Below are 21,495 nucleotides of genomic sequence, written 5' to 3' on the forward strand. Positions count from 1 at the left end.
ATCAAATATACAGCAGACGACAAATGCACAGCCGAGACGAAAACGTGCAACACACAGCAGCACACTACAAGAAACAGTAGCCCACAAGTAGTAATCGGTAGTAATAACAACCACAGCACACAAAGCGACCAGACAGAATCCAGAAGGAGGGAATCTATGTAGTTTCACTCTACGGTCTCTCCAAACGTCTGCAATTTACCACTGTTTCCTCATTTTAGCTGTATCCAACTGCCAACTCACTATTACACAATTGGCTACTCCACACACGACTCGATGCTGCTTCTACAATAAACATCTGGACTCGGTACACAGCTCAATTCAGCAATCGCTAGAGCTCCCCACAACGCATGCTCTTCGCCGGACTGATCCAACTTTTCGCCGTTAAATCTTTCCACGATTACGACTCGTTTCACGACTGTCTGACTGCAGCTTGAGACTGCCGGATTTTTATAGTTCCGGGAGGCGGGCAGAGAAGGTTCTGGACCAATCAGTCGTATCTCAGTTCCTATTGTTTCAATTGCTAAAATTCTGGAAGTTTTCAGTAATATCTATTTTGTTGCCAAAGTCGACAAATTCATCGCTAAGCTCTGAGATCGCTGACGCGGCACCAGGTCAGCATCCAAAAACGGTCGTAAAACGGTCTTTCCTGTGATTGAATTTAAAGCATTTAAAGTGTACATAAAGTGTACATTTGCATTTAAAGTGTACATTCCTCGAAATTCCTCCAAAGAAATCTGTATGTATTTCTATTTGTATGCTTGGACACGATAGTTCAACAAGACAACAAGGTACATAATTGCATTTAATATGCAATCCTGATCATCAAAATTATGGATCTGTATGTAATGATCGCCATACTTATTTAAACGAAAGAGATATCTAAAATTTATTTTCAATTTTTTTTTCAATTAATAAAATTGATTACATTGTTTCATTATATGAGAAAATCTTGAGGAAAACACTCCCACTGATTATTACCAAACAATAAAAATCTGGAAAAACTTAATTATTCCATTATTTTCTCAGTACTCTGGATGGAGCGAAGAAGCTGTTTCAGTGGAGGACGAATGTCAGGAGAATCATAGCTTTAGACTGAGGGGTCTGCGTCCTGAAAGGAAGTACAAGATCTACGTTCGAGCGAAAGCCAAAGACGTCGAAGAGAACGGCGCTGAAGCCTCCATAAAAGGATACTGCGTGCTACCCGCAGGAAGTGAGTTCTATATTTTTTCATATCGTGATTATAGTATGTTAAATCTTTTAGACGAGCTGAAAATCTTCAGATTTAGAGCCATAATGTATGAAAATGTAGTTACGATAAATCTGATTTCTTTCATATCTCAAGTGATACTTCTCCTGTATAATCTTTATAATGGATCTTCTCTGACTCATATGCTTGTAGGGTAGGTGCTGTCATTGTAAGGAAATTATTTAACAATTTATCAGTGTGCTTGTCGCATGTTCAGGAACTCAGTTACATCGATTCAATTCATCTGAATCTTATTTTAGCAAGAATATAAATATTTAATATAAATCTTTACTAATAATAAAGAAAGATGTGCATTTATTGACGCTCAACAGACCAGACTGTTTGAACAAGAGTATTGGATTTCGCATAAATAAACGTTCAAAGATGAAGGCTTTTGAAAATTTAATTCAATCAAAAAGAAACGAAGGTTTGATATTTTTCGACACTAACTCAAAAAAAAAAAAAAAAAATTATAGCATAAAACTGAGTTTTGAGCTATTTTTGAAAATTAAAATATCTTTTTAGCCATATCAATTTAATTACCGAGAATTTTTTTTCTGAATTTAGGCAATCTTTTAAAAATCATCATTTTATAACTTTCACCATAGATTTCATTGTTACAATGAAATTCAAGTCATTTTTATTTTTTCATCAAACATGTAATCTTGTTGTTTCTTTCCAATTTTTTGAAATTCTTGAAAAAATTCTTCTAAACAAAAAGGATTCTATTTAATGTCTACTTAATTTATATGTGTAATCAGAGATTAAGATATCATAGATGCAAAAGACAACAAGCGTTTTAAAAAACATTGTCTAAATATTTAAATTTTTACTGACATGATGACGTCACGGGATTCGATTCCATTAGAAATGCTCATGCACACAATAAACATAAAGAAGGTAAAACTATTAAAATAATTTTTCTTTTATATCTGTCATAATTTGATATTTAAAAGTGCTTTGTCGGCTAAATGCTGAACATTAAGTTATTTGATGGAGATTTAATTGAAATTTTATATAACCAATATTCTCAATGAATCAGTTTTATAGTTAAAGGTGGTTCATTATATTTAAAGAGGAACTTAAACTAATTAATAGAATAAAGAAAGATATCCCGAGAATTCATAAATTAAAAGCATTGCTTGTAAATATAACTGGAATTTCAAGAAATGAGATATAATTCTCTCAATTCAAATTTCGTTTGTATCTGAGGGGGTAAAACTCAAGTATTTCAATAATCTGGAAGTAAAATTGCTGAGACAAACAAGTGGTGGCAGCAAAATCATAGCTGCTGCCATAGATTTGCTTTTTACTTTTCATTCAATTCTAAATAAATACACTTGATTTAAAACAGTGAGTGTTTAATTATTTTCCTTTACTTTTCTGTGCTTCGGGTATACAAATCGTAGGCATTTTTATAAAGGTTTTATGGTTCATTTAAAATTACATAATTTTTTAATATTACTTACTGAATTTAGTTCAATAATTTTAAGCAATTTTTAATTTAAAAAGAGTAATTATTTCAAAATTTATTGATCATTTATTTTCTATAAGAAGACTAAAACTTTTGTTCATAATTCGCAATGATATAAACAACTGTCAGAAATTTTGTTTATCTTATAGAATTAAGGAAGCTAATATTTAATGATTCGTAATATTTTGTATGAAAAATAAATTATGTCAAAATCTGTACTCGAAAGGAACTATATCAATATTTAAAAATCTACTGTAAGTACCAATACATTTCTCAGAGAGATAGAATATAATGTTGTTTTTTTCCTGACGGTACAAAAGTTTTAACATTAGTGTAGCTTATAAAATAAATAATTATAAAGTTTGCATGAAGATTGTATTTTTCTTTTTTGTTACTTTTTTTATTTGTTTCATGGTTGAAAAGATGTAATCGATTTTTCAATCACTTTCTTATGATCCTGAACTTTGACATTTTGTACAACTATATGTTATTCTATTGTAATTTTCTATATTTCTATTTGCTCTGTTGTTATTGTATCTTAACCATTAGATTATAGATAAATTTAATTAAATGTTGATTCCGTAAGCGTGGCACCATCTAGTGGGGAATTTGAAAAAAAAAATATTTCATGATTCTATAATTTATGATGATAAATTATTTAAGATTCATAAAATAGTTAATACAAAAATATACTTTTTAATGCTTTAATAAGTATTCTAAAAACAATTTCTATTACTCTCCAGTTCCCCCAGTGGGCGAAATAAATAGCTTATCTATCCACGGATCTGGCCCCCACACTTTAGATTTAGATTGGACAAGGAATGTTTTCTCTGACACCATGGGAGACATCATCCACTACGCCGTGATTATTGGCGTGTCGGAAGCCGTAGGTATTTATTTATTCCGTTTCTGTCTCGAGTGAAGCATCTCTTTGAAAGTTAAATCCTTTTTACTGAAAACCCTGTGGGGCTTCCCTTTTTCTTTTTACCTAACAATTCTAGGCAATGCAACGACCGGTCGCATAGCTGAGACATTTCCTTCCTGGTCCAATTATTCAGAGGGTTTCACGTCATTCTATCAAGCGACGCCTCTGGAGTGGAATCCTTTTAAAGAAGGTGAGAATTTTTGTTTATTCCTAAGATTTTTAGACGCTTTTATTTGGTAGAAGACTTTCTTCCTTCCATTTTTTTTTTCTTTATTTAAAAACACGTCCAGAAATAATTGGCACAATGCTATATATTATTTGAAGCAGAATTTTATGCCCTACAAGATAGTTTATTTCTATTTCATAGATTTGTGCTTATTTTCACTTCATTAGAATGGATTTTTAAATGGACAATTTAAAAATTTTGTACATTATTTGTTTTTTGTTTCAAATAGAAGTGTTAAGACCGTCGAAGCTACTCTTGGGATTTATCTACCATGAGTCAGATTTGTGTGATTCAAGAAAAGGAAATGTGACTCGTGAAATCTGTAAAACTAAAAAATTGGAATTCCGCTAAATAACAACCGCTGTTAATTTGTTTGAGGAGAAAAGTATTTAAGAGAGATTGTACTAATATCTTTGTTAAATGAAAGACGAGATTTTTAATATATATATATATATATTTGAAAAATGCAGCTGACTTATTACTCAGTCCAATATATTGTCACGTAGGTACTCTAGTGTGCACACACAAGAAATAGAGCTAAACCAATTTATTAACTGAACTCAGAACACAGTGACTGACAGATCTTCTGCTTTTATACTAGCAGGGAAAGTTCCAGAATACTTTTCTGGAGACAGTAAGAAAAGTCCAGGACACTTGTCTGGTAAATTAAAGAAATGTTCAGAATCTTCTGGAACATGTAATAAAGGAAAGCATAAAACCAAGGGATTAAATATTTACAGAGACTGTGAAACAAATTGACTCAAACGGGATTCGAACTTACGATCTCTTGATTAAGAGACAAATTCTATGACCATTCGGCCATGGAGAGTCGACTGCCTCTTTTCAATGCGGCAATATAACTGGATTTGTTTCACGGAATTTTAAGATCAATTTTACTCATTATGTGCTAGATTTAAGAAATTTTGGAAAATAATGCCTTTCTAGTTATAATAAAATATTTTGATATTTTTAGAACTCAGTTATCAATTAATCAATCAATTTCAATTAAATTTTGATTCTGTGTGAGTGTTTCCATGAGAATCTGCTAGCAAAATTTTAACATTTTTTTTTAATGCTTACTTCTGAAAATATTATCACATAAATTGATTTCAAGCTATCATAAAATTAAAATATATATATGTCACTTTAATGATACCAATTTGTTTATCATCAAATAAATTAGAATTTATAGAATTTTTTTTTTACTTTAGAATCACAGACTTTAGAATTTTGGCAATTATGTTCTATTATTAAAATTACTAAAATTATGTTCTATTATTAATTTTCCGTTATCAGTTTTCCTATTTAATCCATGTTTTCCCTTTATTGTTGGAAGTTGAGGACGAAGATTCTATTTAGATTTTTGTACTGTAATGTTGTGAATGTTAATGATTTTTTTTTCCTTCTAAGTTTATTATATTTCAATATTTTTTTGTGTGTAATATGTAAAATACTATTTAAGAATAGTGAGAATTATACTTGACATTCTTTAATACTTTTCATCTTCAATCTAAAAAAAAAAATGGCTACTGGACTTCGTATCTTGGACTTGCTCATATGTTTTAAATAATATTAATTAATAAATAATAATAATTATAATATTAATTAATAATAAATAATTTAAATTAAAATTATATATATATATATATATATATATATATATATATATATATATATATATATATATATATATATATAAATTTTGAGCATGCATTTTATGTGATTAAAAAGACAGTGAATTTAAAAAACTATGTAAGACAACGTGAACTGTACGTTTACGAGGTGACTATGACATTACATAGTTTGACATCGTTAGAAAGTCTCTGATAAACGTAATAGAGGTACAGCCTCGGACGTGAAAGGGCCTATATTTATGTTTTAAACTTTATTTTGAGTTAAATATTTTTGACACAAATTAAAATTAAAATTGTAGCAGTTGCATTACTCTTATCTTCTCTTTTGAATATTAGATGGCGATGCCTGATTAGGTCATCTCATATGTCATCCCATAGTGCATTGCGATTGTAATTGGAATAAGATGTGATGCTGAACTGTGAAGCGTGAATGTCTTGTCTTTGTGTTTGTTCAGTGTGTGAATGTGATTATTAAAAGAAATGTTCCTAAAAACATTCGTCCTGTTGCTTCCTGCCTGCATCATAATAATCTACATACCATCACATTGGCGCCCAACGTAAAAGAACTTCTGATGAAATGAAAATGAAATCGTCCCGACGATCACAAGACAATTTTCCTGCCACCACATTGGCGCCCAACGTGGGGCGTCAATGTGGTGGTATGTAGATTATTATGATCCATGCAGGAAGCAACAGGACGAATGTTTTTAGGAACATTTCTTTTAATAATCAATTTCACACACTAAACAAGCACAAACACAAAGACAAGACATTCACGCGCGCGGCTTCACAGTTCAGCATCACATCTCATTCCATTTACAATTGCGATGCACTATGGGATGACATATGAGATGGTCTAATCAGGCATCGCCATCTAGTAACCGAAAGAGAAGATAAGAGTAATGCAACTGCTACAAAATTACTTTTTTGAAGCAGCCATAATAGTCAAGTTATGCATATGAAATTTAAACACTACCAACGTTCCTAGGTACCGTGAAACCCATTAAACGTGGTTAATAAATCAAAAGAAACACTGTGTTTTTGGATGGCAGTAAAATGTGATCAATTTTTATGTTTTAGAACAAGAAGATCCTCTTCATTGCAAGGAAATAAAAGCGGAAGAACCAGAAAGGAAAACTTTTATCAGATGCACAGTCGGTGTTGACAGGGAATGCCCCTCTGGTAAACCTTACTGTAATGGGCCGCTTAAACCTGATACTCGTTATGGGTAAGCAGTTCCTCTCATAATGTAAAAGCTGAATTCGTAAACGATTATTTAAGCTGATATATTTGAAGATATTTGATGAAAAAATATTTCTAGAGTGTAATATTATGATTGCAATTTTAAGTATACAATTTTTGATTGACAGCTTTAGTACTCACCATTTGGTAAGCAGTTTAATATTTAAATATGTTTTTTTTAATCAGACGGAAGTATAGGTAAACACTTCAAATCTCAAATTCGTGGCTATCAGAATTCATATAAACTCATGTAAACCTGAATTTTATTCAAAACGATTTCAATGTTTGGTTTAATTGACTTCTTAAAAATAAAATCCAAAAAATTTTGTATTAAGATGTTATCACTATTATTTTTAAATATTTCTGTACTAAATGAATATATATTTAAAAAAACATTAAAATGCTCATAAGTTCATAAGCTTAAAATGCCCTAAGCTGGTTTTTGTGTAAAAGCATATTTATTACCCCGTGAGTGCTCAAAACTATAAATAATTTTTAAAAAAACTATTTCCTTTTTAAATAGGATAATAAATACTGCTACAATTAAGCTATTAAAATAATACAGTTAAAATTAATAGCAAATAAAATGTGCATATCCCAAGGATAAAATGAATCAAAGCGAATCATTTTCAACAAAATCGTTTGCAATTATTTGTACAATATGAGTTTTAGCATTTTTATGCATTTGAATTCAATTTAAATCAAACGAACAAAATCGATGCAATTCAATTACATGATATAATTTTTGACATTTATTACTTGATGAAATCCATTATCAAAGTGAAACAAGCAAAACAATTTGAAATTTTGATGTGATATAGTTTTTATCAATTTTTATCAATCATGATATAATTTTCAACAATCTTTATATGTGGCCAAATCCACTCTTTAAATCTAATAAATAAAATCGTTTTCAATCAATAAGGTTGATTGGAATTAATCACAAATATAATTCATAAACAATTATTATGTGATTAAATCTATTCGAGAAATTAATGATTATTTAAGATCTAAGATTTTCTGTCTAAATAAAAAATACTTACTGCAATAACATATTCTCCGTCAAATTTTTCATCTAATATTATGAAAAACCACATTGATTCCTGGACCAATAAAAATGTTATATGTCGATCGATTTCTAATAAATTACTTGACAGCAATAAAGTAACCATAAAAAATCGAAGGCTTTCAAATTCCATCAAAAGAATTTTTACATCCCTTCCATTTTCTGGAGAACAAATCCTGTTAAGTACCTTGACTAATCAGCTTAAGAATGCCGGAATCTAATTCTCCTTAAGTAAGTGCGCCTTTCAACCATTTCATTGACTTAGGATATGTGGAATAAGTGCCTTAGGCAACTTTGCTCACATCATTTTGAAAAGAGCCAGCAAATTCTTTAGAAAGCTAGTAAAGAATGGCGTCTTTGGATGACTTTACCATTTTAATGCTTGAAGTAAATATTGGAAGGATTTTAAAAGCATCTGCTGATAAGTATGACGCAATGTCAAAAGAAAGAAATTGACATAAAGGTGCTTTAAGAGAGAATTTGTGATAATATAATTAGAATATGCGATAATTTCGTTTCGGAAACTGTGACTCTAAAAGATCTCCTAACATTTGTGAAGAGTAGCGTGTTAAAAGAAAAAAAGATACAATTAATTTGTAACATTACTTATATTTTTGCAATAAATGCCTCTATATTTAGATAATTAGTATTTGGCTAGTAATTATTACTAATAGTTTTCTGTATCTCATTACTATTAACAAAATAGAAATGAATATTCTGAAAATTAATGGACCTTTTTCACATGTGAGTCTAAGGTATCACTACTATTATAGAACTTATGCAATAGAAGTGAAACGCGAATTTAATTAAATCCCGAAGAAAAAATAAATGCATATAAATTATTATTTAATTCTCTTAGATTAATGATTAAAATCTATTCCTTTTTCCATAATTAATACTATGATCTTAAATAGAGAAACTAATTTTACTTACTAAACCTTCAAAAATTGCTTTTGCTGTAAAAAATACTGATGTAAATTTACTGAAAAATATGGTATTTGTAAATATTGTTAATTTTCCATCATTAAACTCTTCAGTTTCTCAACAGTCAAAAGTACAGAAACAAATATAACAAAATTAAACCAAGCATTTAATGGGGAAAAAAATTATTCTTAAAAAATGAAATGAAACTATATGGAATAGTTTTAAAATTTCCTTAAGCAAATAATTTTAATATTGTTTTTATGTCACAATGTGTAACACTAACTAATGCTAGTAAAAGTTAAAATTAATTCAGATATTGACAAATAATTACCCGTAAATGTTAGTTGCTAGTTATTTATGAAGCAAAGTAGCTGAAAAATTATATTTCATTTCAAATAAATCAACAATAAATCATTTAATTGGATTTGTGAAATACATTTTTAATTTTTTCTTGCTTTTTACTTGTTTTTGTAGAGTGAAGTTGAGAGCTTTCACTAGAGGTGGATTTTCCGAAACGGATCCTTTATATACAGTCACAGGTAACATATTTTAAGAATCATGCTATTTAATAATGCTAAATACCAACTTTTATAGAATCATAACTGGATCTTATTTTAATTAGTTCTTTTTTAATAATACGAATTACTTTAAGGTTTATAATCCACGTAGTAGTCTTAAAATGAGTATCGTAAAAATCCGAATTAAAAATTCGTATCACTTACGAGAAATGTGTCGCTTCTAAAAATAACTCAAATGAATAAGGGCTGAAATTGTGAAATACAGGCGACAGATACGATTATGCGCGTGCTTTAAATGAATTATAGAATCAATTATCGATGGATGCACGTGTTGCAAGCGACAACTAGTTAATGCTGAATCATATTAATGAGTTAAATTTAAGTGAATTATTTCTAAATAAGTTTTTAGCTGCAGAGTAATTGCAGAGTAATCCAAAGCAGCTGATTAAATTTTTGATGCAGGCATGTCTTTGTGTTGGAGTTTTAAATTGAAATACAAATGCGATCGGGACCAATGAGAAATTTTTTTAAACAATTAATCATCCATTTCATGGCTGTGATTTTACTATTTTTTAAATAAATGTTGGCTTTTTAATCGTGCTTTATTTTAAATAGAATCGTTTTTAGAGCATGAATACTTGAAAGAATTTCCAAATGTAATTTAATATTTTGCAGCTGTCATGGAACGATTAATCCATCAATATTTCTCATTTCATTTACCTCTCTTTTTGCAGATAAACGTATTTAAAAATGAATATAAATATTTCCCTTTATGAAATAGGTGATATATTCTATTTAAAATAGCTAGATTTTGAGTTAAAAAAGATAAACTATTTCTTAAAGAGGAATATGATTTCTATTTCTAAGGAAATCTTTGACTTCAAATAAATTTTAAAATATTGAAAGAATAATTATTCTGCGTGAGTTTATTATAACTATCTGCCCGAATTTCCAATGGAAAGTAAATCTTTTATAGATAATTTTGGTAAATGAGATGTTGTTCATTCAGCGTTATTATTTTTATTTATAACACTTTCTGAAACTAAACACTTCTTTAGAAGCATTTGCTCTTTTCTATCTAAAAGAATAAAATTAGATATGTGTTATAAGAAATTAAATATTTCTGAAAGAAAAACATTATATTACCGAGGAAGTGTTTACCTTCTAAAAGGGAAAAAATCAAATTTGTAGATCACGCAGTTCCTTATAGAATATTTTATACGCATATTGCCAAAGTTTCTAAAACTCCAATATTTTCATTTACCGAAAACATCTTAAATCGTTTCGCGAACATATTCTATTTTTATAATTTGCAAAGAATAAATAGAGTAACATTTTCTGATGTGGCCATATTAATCCTTTCTAGGGCCGTGGGAAGTATGCTTCCCACCAAATTTATCAATTTTTATATGAAATTATGCAGGTTGGCATAAGTTCTGACAAATTTTTTTAGTAAGTCAGAAACATAGATGCTTCAGTTGTTTATTTCAGACAAAATGATATGCCTTGACTTGTTACTTAATTATTAATTAACCAAATTAATTAATGAATCAAATTAAATTTATCTAATAAGCTAAATGAATCCCTTTTCTTATTCTAATTTCAAGCCTAAAAATATTTTAACATAATATGACTAGAAAAAAATGGCCCTTTAAAGGGTTAACTATATTTCATAACAACAGATATATTTTCTTGTAACTTTTCCTATAGGACTACTTTTTGAAATATTTAATAAACAGAAATGAGAACGTCTTATTTGATATTAGGTAAAAGAAAAATGCTGGTACGCTACTTAAAAAAAAAAGTAGCAAAATGCGTTTCAGTTTGCTCGCTGTTACAAATATGCTATGTATTTAGATAAATAGTTTGTTTTGTATCTTTTTTTATTTGAAAAACGTGGTAATATGTTATCTAAAAGTTGTTGTTTTTTAATTTGAGCTCAAACGCCCATATACTTAGGGAGCAAAAATGCTAATATTTTCGATACAGAAATGTATTTCGTCTATTCAGATACATATGTCAAACATTTAACAATTTTATAATTATTAAGAATTAATCATTTGAGAATTTCATGAATTACCTGAATGAATTTCATGAATCATTGGTGTTTAATTATCGTAAAATAAATATATTTAATAGTCTCTTTTAAAAGAGCATTTTCATTATATATTATAAGTGAACTCAGAAATTGATTATAAAAATCAGTTCGAGAATTAATTTTGTTTGATTAATATAAGCTGTTAAAATTTATTGCAGAAAAGTTAATTTACTTAAAATAAAGTCCATTATTTGAGAGCATTTACTCAGTGGTTTGTAAATGCTTTTAGCAGAACATTTGCTTGAGTATAATTTTATATGCTGAGAAATGCTGTTATCTTTCATCTCTTTAAATAATGCTGTTGTGGGAACAAAATATCAAAAATGGGCAAAGCTTATTGAAGATCTGCCTCTTAAAATCCTTTTAAGCTAAATCTCTCGCATGCAAAAATTTGTTCTGCTTCAATAAGTAAGTACGCTTTAATGTGTACTTATTTATTTTATAATGCTTTCAATTTAATAAGCTCATAAACTGAGAACTTCCTTTGTTGCAGAAGTGTAGTTAACATTAATGCTATATAGATTTTGGACGAAGGCAAACATTAAATTCTTCAGCAAATTTTACGACGGTTAAAATATAGTTTTATGGTTAAAGCCGAGATATATTTTAGATGTGCGTAGGGAAAATCAATTATTTTTTTATGCTGATATGTAGGTAGGAAAAATAATTTTTTAATATTAAAAAAAAACTTTGAAAATATCTTTTTTTTCGTCAACTTTTGATAAAATATGGTGTATCTTATATATAGCTGTATATCATTGTGAAAAGAATCCAGTAAGAATTTTGGATCGACACATTTCAAATCTTATTCTTCTTGCTTATTTTGTTTTTGAGTTATTGCTTTTATATATAAACGAACAAAAGTCATATTTAGTTCAAAACGAGACATTCATTTACAATTAGAACGAGGGGCGAGCATTCCGTTGAAGTATTTAATTTAAAATTGGATATGTTTCTACAATTTTATTTATAAAACTATTTGCCAAGTTTCATATGCCTGGCAGGTTGCGTTTTGATGTTTTTTGTTCATATTCCCACTAAAGAGAGACAAAATTTTTGTAAATAGATTTGATTGAAAATTTGACAGAAGTGTAAGGTAAAACGGTTATCAATTTCGCCTGTCTAGATCGTAGCATTTTAGAATTATTGTACTAGTAGTCTAACCGATACATAGATATAATCCCAAAAATGTTTTTATTTTCAATTCAGATAAAACCAAATTTAGAGATTCTTTAAATTTTCATGGCCGAATATTTTGATAATTACATTATTTTATCTGTATTTCGTATGCGTAAAACTTAAGAAATTAAAAGAAAGTTTAAAATGTTGTATAAATTCATTTCATTCAGACTATAAAAAAGATAATTAGATTGCTTCATAAAAATGACATGTAGTAGTACATATTTAAAGTTTATACGATCCAAAATGATGGTTTGAAAGCAGAATTTTAAAACAACTGTATAGCAATAAAAGTAATGAAGATTTTTCTGTTGAAGGATAATTACCTTTTCAGTTAATTCTGATATAAACATATAAGTAAAGTGACTTCCCTTTATATTTTTAAATATTATCTGTTTACTGATGACTAGATCGCATCAAAGAAACATCTAGTATTGTGGGTGTCGTCGTTGGAGTGATAGTTGTCTTTCTGATGTTGAGCGCTTTTATTGCTTTCACTCTTATCTTAAAAAGGAAAGGCAAGCTCGTAGAACTAAGGCTTTCCATTCTGTAAGTATTCTTTTTTTGTATTTTCGAGTTATTACGAATGATGTATATATTCAGAGCTTAGCAGTTAGAAAATATAGTACTGTAGTTTTCCATAATTTATCAGTTGTGGCTGATGATACTGAGGCTTTATTTCTTATTTCATAACTTATGTATAACTGAAATATATCAATTTATGGTATAAGTTTTTGAAATGACTCTTAAAATAAGAAACTTCAGAAAACTGCCAGCTTAGATTGATAGAACTGTGGTTTTATTCCTTATCTCACAATTCTGTATACAAAAAATGGCATGCAAGATTTAACACAGTATCCTTTAAACTAATAGACTGCCAAAAATATTTAATTAAATGTAGATTTTAAAAACCTGGTTCTTGTGAATAATTTTAGAATTGCAATACTTTAAATTTTTTTGGCTTCCATTTTCGAAATGAATAAATAGTATAGATAAAAATCGTCAGTTGCTTGTGGAGAAAAGGTCCAAAATAATGTTTTAAAGTTTCACAAGATTGAAGGAGTTGATTTTAAGAGCTTTTTTATGTTCGCAATACAAATTTATTAAAATATATTCGTGAAAATAGGCTCGAACAGTTTATTTTTAATATCTTCCAGCTAATTCTTCCAAAAATTGGAGAATTTTTCGCTTTTGAAAAAGAAATATTCCCCAAGTGGGATATTATAGCGTAATGATATGAATGTTGAAAATATTGCAAGAAAACATTATCTGGGATTTTCAGAAATATTTCGATTTCGAGAAAAGTTATTAGTTTCCTAAGTCAGTAATTTTTAGAAAGATTGCGATTTTTAGAAAAGTTATTAGTTTCCTAAATCAATAATTTACAGAATGATCTCGATTTTTAGAAAAGTTATTAATTTCCTAAATCAATAATTTACAGAATGATCTCGATTTTTAGAAAAGTTATTAGTTTCCTAAGTTATTAATTTTCAGAAATATTTCGATTTTGAAAAAAATTATTACTTTCCTAAATCAGTAAATTTTAGAAAGATATCGATTTTGAAAAGTTATTAGTTTCCTAAATCAGTAATTTTCAGAAGGATTTCGATCTCGAGAAAAGTTATTAGTTTCCTAAATCAGTAAATTTCAGAAAGATCTCGATTTTGAAAAATTTATTAGTTTCCTAAATCAGTAATTTTCAGAAAGTTTTCGATCTTGAGGAAAGTTATTAGTTTCCATAATAAATAATTTTCAGAAAGATCTCTATTTTTAGAAAAGTTATTAGTTTCCTAAGTCAGTAATTTTCTGATAATTATCTTTTTTAATATTCATAACTGTCTCAAACGATCATTATTGCCAAACAACATTACATTTATTCGAAATTTAGAAAGATTTTCAAATAGGATTTCGAATTTCGTTAGTTTCTTAACTTAAAGCCGTAAACCACTTCAGGTTTCCAATTTCGGAAACCCAAAAACTGTAATATTGATGATTAGAAGTTACTCTTAGTGAATCCTTTCATGGAAAAGTTAAAGGTCACTCCAATTGGGAATGATTGCGATCAGATGCCGGAACACCAATGACAGTGCCTTGCGAACAAGGATCAAATTATGTCCGCAATAGGGCTTCACATCTCTTACCTCCATCCAACAGAACGTTACATCTATCTTGTTTACCTCTAGGGCAAGATTTGGACGTCAGCCCACAGCTCCCCAGCTACCAGCAGAGCAAGTGCTACAATTAGAAGCATGCCCAACTGTCGCGTGAGTAACTGTTTCTAGTTGATTTCTGCTGATTCCAGTGGACAGTGTTTGCATCTATATCTTCTAGAAATGATGTTCGATTAAATCTGATGCATTAATGCTGTATATTTGATGTCTGTAACTGTAATAGAATGTCTATTATTTGTTCCAAAATGAGAGCTCTCTGTAAATCTGTAAATTAATTTGCAATCGCATTAAAACTATGTTAAAGGTTTTTGATAAAAATAGCTATACATAAGTAACAAGCTGATATATAATAAAAGTTCAAGCGCTTTTAATTCCTTAAATATTCATTTTTAAAAAGTTCAAAATTAAGGTTTCTATAATTTTTTTTTGAATTAATTCGCAATTGTATTAAAGTTGCATAAAAGGTGTTTTTTTTTTTAAGTTTTAGGATTTAAATGTTAAAAGGTTTAAGATTTCAAAAATAAAATATTAAAAATAAAATGCCATTTTTTTATAAATCTAAAATATGATATTCCAAAGTATCGAAATAGTCCCTCGCTGAAAGAAAACTTCTAATTCTTTAAAGAACTTTTTTCATATACAAATCAAAAATATCGAGTAAAAAAAATTCGACTCGGGATTTTGAAGAATTTTCACATTTCAGATTTTCTTAACTACGTAAAACTCATTTTTGGAACGATGCCTGTCTGTCTGATATCCGTCTGTCTGTCTATCAACATGATAGCTCAAAAACATTTTGAGCTAGATAGTTAAATTTAATATAGGTCTATATGACAAATTTGTAAATATCAATGAAATTTTGAATGAAGTCTTTTTGATTGTCCGAATGTAAGTAACACGATAACTACGAAATGAAGAGAGCTAGATGCATAAGATTTCGTAGACAGATTCACTATCTAAAATGTAGATGTGCATAATATTTCGAACCAAATCCGTCAAAGAGTTGTGTATCTGTATTTTTTGTATATATGATAATTCAAAAACATAGGGACTGAAGTATATGAAATTTGATATGTGATTTTGAGATATGAATTGTAGTTCTATGTGAAATTTTGCTTTTAATCGGTAGAAAAGGTGCTTAAAATATATAATCAGTTTCCTGATACATTTGTGTAAACCACATGCCAGCTATTTATCGCCAAATATTGCACTCTGATACAGACACTTTCCTAAATATTGTGCGCATATAGTATATGGGTAATAATTCACAAATACAATTTATTAGAGAAAATGCGAGAAAATTTTGGTGAGACGTTTGTCGGATTTCACTCTAAAGATATTCTTAAAAATTCTATTAAAATGAAAAAGTATTGGTACTAAACAATGATGAGAATACATTTTTAAAATTTCTACCTTTTTCTCCCTTTATAATTGAGGCACTCTGCAGGTACAATGGCTAGCAATGTCGTAAGTGTCCACTCTAATTGCTGCCCAATAGGTAATTTTTTTACTTTGATAGAAAACCATGCACTTTCTGTAGGGGAAAATAATTAAAATGACTCTGCAAGTTTGGAAAAAAAATACTTATTTCTATTTTTTTTTTTTTTTTTTTTTTTTTTTTTTGTTTGCAGACCTCTAACTATCCGAAATTTTGCCGACCATGTGCGCCTTATGATGTCTGATTCGCACTTGAGGTTCTCTCAAGAATTTGAGGTAGTTTCTCTTTATTTCTCAATTTCTTTATTCTGTGAATTATAATTAATCTTTTTTAATTCTTTATTCTGTAAAATTTATTAATCGCATTACTTATTTTAGCCTTAGGATAATGTAATTCAATAAGGAAATATTATTATTTTTTAACAAATATTATTTTTAATTCACTTTAATTTTTTAATATACTTTTGAAGATTATTCATTAATAACTCGTAGAGATTTAATTAATTCATCGGGTAAATAGCATATTTAATTCGTGTCGCATTGAAATATATCGTCGTATCAGAATAATAGGTTTATATAATATTATTTTCGGGGGTGGTTCATTAACTCAGAAATTAATAGTGTTTTTTACATTACTACATTACACATTAATAGAGTTCCATAGGAGGGCACCTCAGATATGTAAGTGAGAAGCTTTCAACATGGTGGCTGGTTCTCGCCACCCTGGGGAGTGTAGAAATGGTATGGGGTTGATTACCCCTTAGCGATGATGGGACGTACTTCTTCTCCCTGGAAGTGTTCCACCGCGGCTAGTCATGGCCCTTAGGGTTTAACCTTAGTTTTTGTCAATACTATCGTGATGGAGCAGTCATGGAAATTTTACCGTATGCCAACTCAGACCCGCTTTGTTACCAATTAATGGCCTAAGATTTTTTTAAATTTTAAACTGTATATGAAACTTGTTGCATAACGATTTTAAGATACAAATTTCTTATATTTTTGTCAATATAAAATTATTTGGATATTTAATTGCTGATTCGATTATCAAATATCAACTGATTTAATTGAAATAAAATTATCAGGCACACATAGTTTTATTTTAGCCCAGCTCAAGAATGCTGGTCCAGCATTGAATATCAAATAAGATGGCGAATCATTGACCTGCAATATTCAGTATTTCGACTTTTGATGATTCATAAATGATATTTCCTTAAACAATTTTACATTTGATTAACATTTCAGAAAATTATCAACGTGCTTTTTTTTCTCGAAGCGCGGCCTCTAATAAAAAATGAATGTCTATTAAATCAATTGTGTTTTGATCCAAGCATCCAGAATCCAAGCCAAAACAGAGAGTACGAAGGCATACGTTGGAATGGAGCGTGTAAAAAAAGCTGTTTGTTACTCCCCGGGTAGGGGAAAGTCTGATTGCAACTCTATTGTGTCTAAATTTTAAAGAGAAAGGTTTGCTTTTGGTCTCCAAATCAATGAAGCATTTGTGTGCAGTGAGCGTTCATGAGTTCTCGCTAACAACTCCGATCTACATTTAGCTGGATTGTTAATTTATTTTTAGTCTTCTTTTCACGTTTCCATGGCCCTTTCTCCATTTTCCTTAAACATTAAATTCTCCGAAGGTAAGCAAAGAGCATTGAACTCTCAGACGTGAAAAGTAAACAAATTGGATAAAAAGCGAAAATACAACTTTAGAAAATAATTTCAAGAAGTGCTGCAGCTGTAGAACCTAAAATGGACAAGTCGCCATTGATTTTTTCCCCTTTCTTTTCATGTCTTTATTCAGAAAAAAATCTTTGACATTTCATACAACTTTTTTTTCTTTTCTTAGGATATAATTAATATTATGCAGACATTTTTTATTTTTTATTTTATCTTTATCTCTTCTTTATTTGTTTATCTTTTTCACCATATGCATATTTATTTGTCGTTTGTCATTTTTTTTTCCTTGCACTAAAATTATAATTGTGCATTAATACGTTTCATTATGGAATTTTTTATCCTATATTTCTTTTTTATAGTACATAATTCCAAATACTTAAAGAGTGTATGTTTGTTCTCACCAATTATTACATTTTTTCTTAGATTAAAATGCAGGATATCCCGCTTTAATCGTGATTAGCAATTAATTTTTTAATTACATCTAATTTTATTTAAAAATAATTATAATAGACGAAGAGAATTATAAGAATTATATTTTATATTGTTAACATTAATATATGTTAACAATGTTTTAACTTTCAGACAGTCGTCTATCTTATCAATCATATTTAATAAAATATTCTAGGTACATCAAAAAACTTTTTGTTTTGTTTTTCTGCGATTGAAATTAGTTATGAAAAATTTCATAATTTTAGACAAATCTTTGGCATCTTAAGACCAATCTACTTCAGGAACATCATACATTGAATGAGGGGCTCTTTTGCTATATAATGGTCTATAATAGTGATATTCAAAAATTCCTATTGCAATCAATTTTGGTCGTTGAAACATGGAACATTTTGTTTAAAATTTTCGTGGGTAAAGAACATTTATTAAATATCATTAATAAGACCTAGAGCTCATATAACGATTAGGATATCATAATTTTTTCAGAAGTTTATTTATTGAATTAAAACATTATGAAATATGCTTTTATATCATTTAGAGATGCTTCCAAATGGATATAAAGTTTAAAAATTAATTATTTACACACAAATAGAGTGCCAACTTTTATATATGTTTTTAATTTTTGCATCTAATAATTTTTTACTGAGTTTCTTGAGTGCTGTTATCTTTTTATTATACTTGCAGGTGCGTAAAAAGTTGAAATCTAAAAAAAAAACTTTTATAACTCTTTATTCTATACTTTATACTTATAACTATTTATCTAATTCTTTATTTTTATTGTATTCATACAAATGTTCTCATTTAGCTGATATCAGATTTTTTTTCGCTCTATGCATCTATAATATTTTTCAAAAATTTATGCTATATTTTTCAGACCCTGAAAAAGAATAGCCCAAAATTCCCTTGTACTGCAGCTGAAATGGATGAAAACAGACCAAAAAACAGGTGGCTGAACATTTTTCCATGTAAGTTATCAGTCTGTCTAATGCCAATGGATTTTTAAGACGTATTTACTTTTCTTCGTAGACAGGAACCGCCAATTGTAACTTTGTGCAGACCAATTAGCCAAAAAAAAAAAAAAAAAAAAAATGCAATGAAGATATTTTTTTTCTGTCCCTAACCACGTGTTGTTTGAAATCTCAAATTAGGACAGGTGCTTTAAATATCTGTAACATCCGAAAGAAGTAGGTATGAAATAGTTCTCTAAATTTCAAACACGTCAACAGGTTGGAATATAGAAATTATATTTATTTCTGGACATAGTCCCTTGTCTTCATAATTTCTTCATTTCGTTCTCCTAGCAAACGATAACTGCTCCAGTGGTGAAAAGGGTGATCCAATGCTCAATGTAACAAAATGTCCATTAATAACCTCCTGGTATTTTTAAACTTTTACTATTTAAAATAAACTTCAGTATCCTTAAAACCTCTTTAGAAATATTACTCAAGAATCAGATTGGACTTCTAATGTACTTCAGATGTGAAGAGAACAGTCACAGAAACGCTATTGACCACGATTCTTTTTTCACTGATTTTGAAATTTAGCAGCACGAAATCGTCTCTTTTTTTTATTGTCTATGATGCACCTTTATTTCTTTTCTGTTTTTTTTATTGTTTTGTTTTCTGTATTGTTTATTAATTTATATATATATATATATTATGTATTTTTTTCTTACTCTTTTGTCTTTTCATTTAAAAAAACAAAATTCGTCTGCCACCACCCAAACTGGAATTCGGTTTTATGATTCTGAAAACGGGTTTGTAAGTGGTGTAATGTAATATATCCTGATATGTTGAAACCATATCCAGTTTTTCTTCTAAGCAACAATTTATTTGTATTTTTGTCGCTACTTTCTAAAATTTAGAAAATAATACCAAAAAGAAAAAAAAAAATAATAGAACCGCACTGAATATTATTCTGTACTTGATTTCAAATCCTTCAGGTGAAATATTTCTTTCTATATCTTTTGGGGTATTTATTAAGGAGAATCCCTAAACATCATCACTTTGGAATAGGCTCAGGAAGAAGGAAGAAGCTCAGGACACGATTTCATCCGTCGTATATGTTGAGCTTATGGTGGAGTTAGTATGATGTGGGTCAAATGTGTAACAAGTCAATGCCAGAAGTCTCCTTTTTAACTTATATGTCAATGCTGTTTCTAAACATCGGTCTCTTTATGTAGAATTGCATCATTGATTCGTGCTTAGAATTACAGAATTTTTTATGCCTAGATTTATAAAAAGTCAAAATGGTAATCATTTAAAAAAACAAATATCATTCGGATATGTATAAGAATATCCAATATTCTTCACATTTATATATGGAATTCAATGACAATAAAGATTCAAAATAAGGCATCTAATTATATGCTAAATATATTCTCAAATAAATCACAAATTATTAATATTAATTTTTGGTTTTTATTCTTATTTTATATTTCAGTGAATAATTTAGAACCTGATTGTGTTTTGAAACTTAATCTATATTTTAATAAGATACTAGTGAACTTCGTCGACTAGCTGGCTGACATGGTGCTTCATATGCTACCAAAAGTAACATTAACCAGTAGCCTTCCACTGGTTTTGCCACGAAGACACTCAATGGGTTGCTTGATGTTTGAAACTTGAAATATATAAAATTCAATTTTTTTATTCAAACAATACAAATACATCTTTACAATGATTCCAATTATTAATTTTCGGTTGCTGATCAAAATAACTGTATCATGTTCGTGGAAAAAAATTAGTTTCATGTGCTTTAAGTCTAAAATATGCAAACAATTCGATGTAGCCATTGGGCGGCACCAGTAGAAGGCTGAGAGTTAATAGTCATGTCAACAACCTTTAATGAATTACATTTTATCACAATAACAGAAAATTTTATTTAAATTAAAAATTGAACTGTAAATATATATAATTGAAGCTCGAATAACGAGCGTAATTCTTTCCCGAATCTTTCTCGTAATGCAAAACAAATTTATTGATAGGAATCAATGTAAAATAGGATAATGTGTTCTATTATGAAGGAAAAAAAAGCACTCAAATAGATTTATTATAATGCAATTTATTTTTTTCTAATTCAAGCTTTTTTTCACGAGGAAAATTGTCTAAAGACATTTGTTCAAAATACACTTCAAAATTTGACAGAAAATGAGACACAACATTATGAATAGTTTTGTAGTGCGCTATACTATTATTTTATCAGGGTGCTGCTTCTCAACATACCATACAATAA

General features: G+C 28.8%; 1 protein-coding gene across 3 annotated transcripts in view; it reads left to right on the forward strand.

Moving 5' to 3' along the window:
- Nucleotides 1-21,495, forward strand: part of LOC129983771 (phosphatidylinositol phosphatase PTPRQ-like) — a 118,392-nt gene that overhangs the window by 76,216 nt on the left and 20,681 nt on the right. For all 3 annotated transcript variants that reach the window (XM_056093393.1, XM_056093394.1, XM_056093395.1), the window contains 9 exons: nucleotides 1,027-1,210; nucleotides 3,464-3,610; nucleotides 3,722-3,835; nucleotides 6,586-6,733; nucleotides 9,212-9,276; nucleotides 12,943-13,081; nucleotides 14,716-14,796; nucleotides 16,335-16,416; nucleotides 19,136-19,226. In XM_056093393.1, coding sequence (XP_055949368.1) covers nucleotides 1,027-1,210; nucleotides 3,464-3,610; nucleotides 3,722-3,835; nucleotides 6,586-6,733; nucleotides 9,212-9,276; nucleotides 12,943-13,081; nucleotides 14,716-14,796; nucleotides 16,335-16,416; nucleotides 19,136-19,226 — 1,051 coding nt within the window. The remainder of the gene's footprint in view (nucleotides 1-1,026; nucleotides 1,211-3,463; nucleotides 3,611-3,721; nucleotides 3,836-6,585; nucleotides 6,734-9,211; nucleotides 9,277-12,942; nucleotides 13,082-14,715; nucleotides 14,797-16,334; nucleotides 16,417-19,135; nucleotides 19,227-21,495) is intronic.

This window comes from Argiope bruennichi, chromosome 9 (assembly GCF_947563725.1).
Source record: "Argiope bruennichi chromosome 9, qqArgBrue1.1, whole genome shotgun sequence".
NCBI lineage: Eukaryota > Metazoa > Arthropoda > Arachnida > Araneae > Araneidae > Argiope > Argiope bruennichi.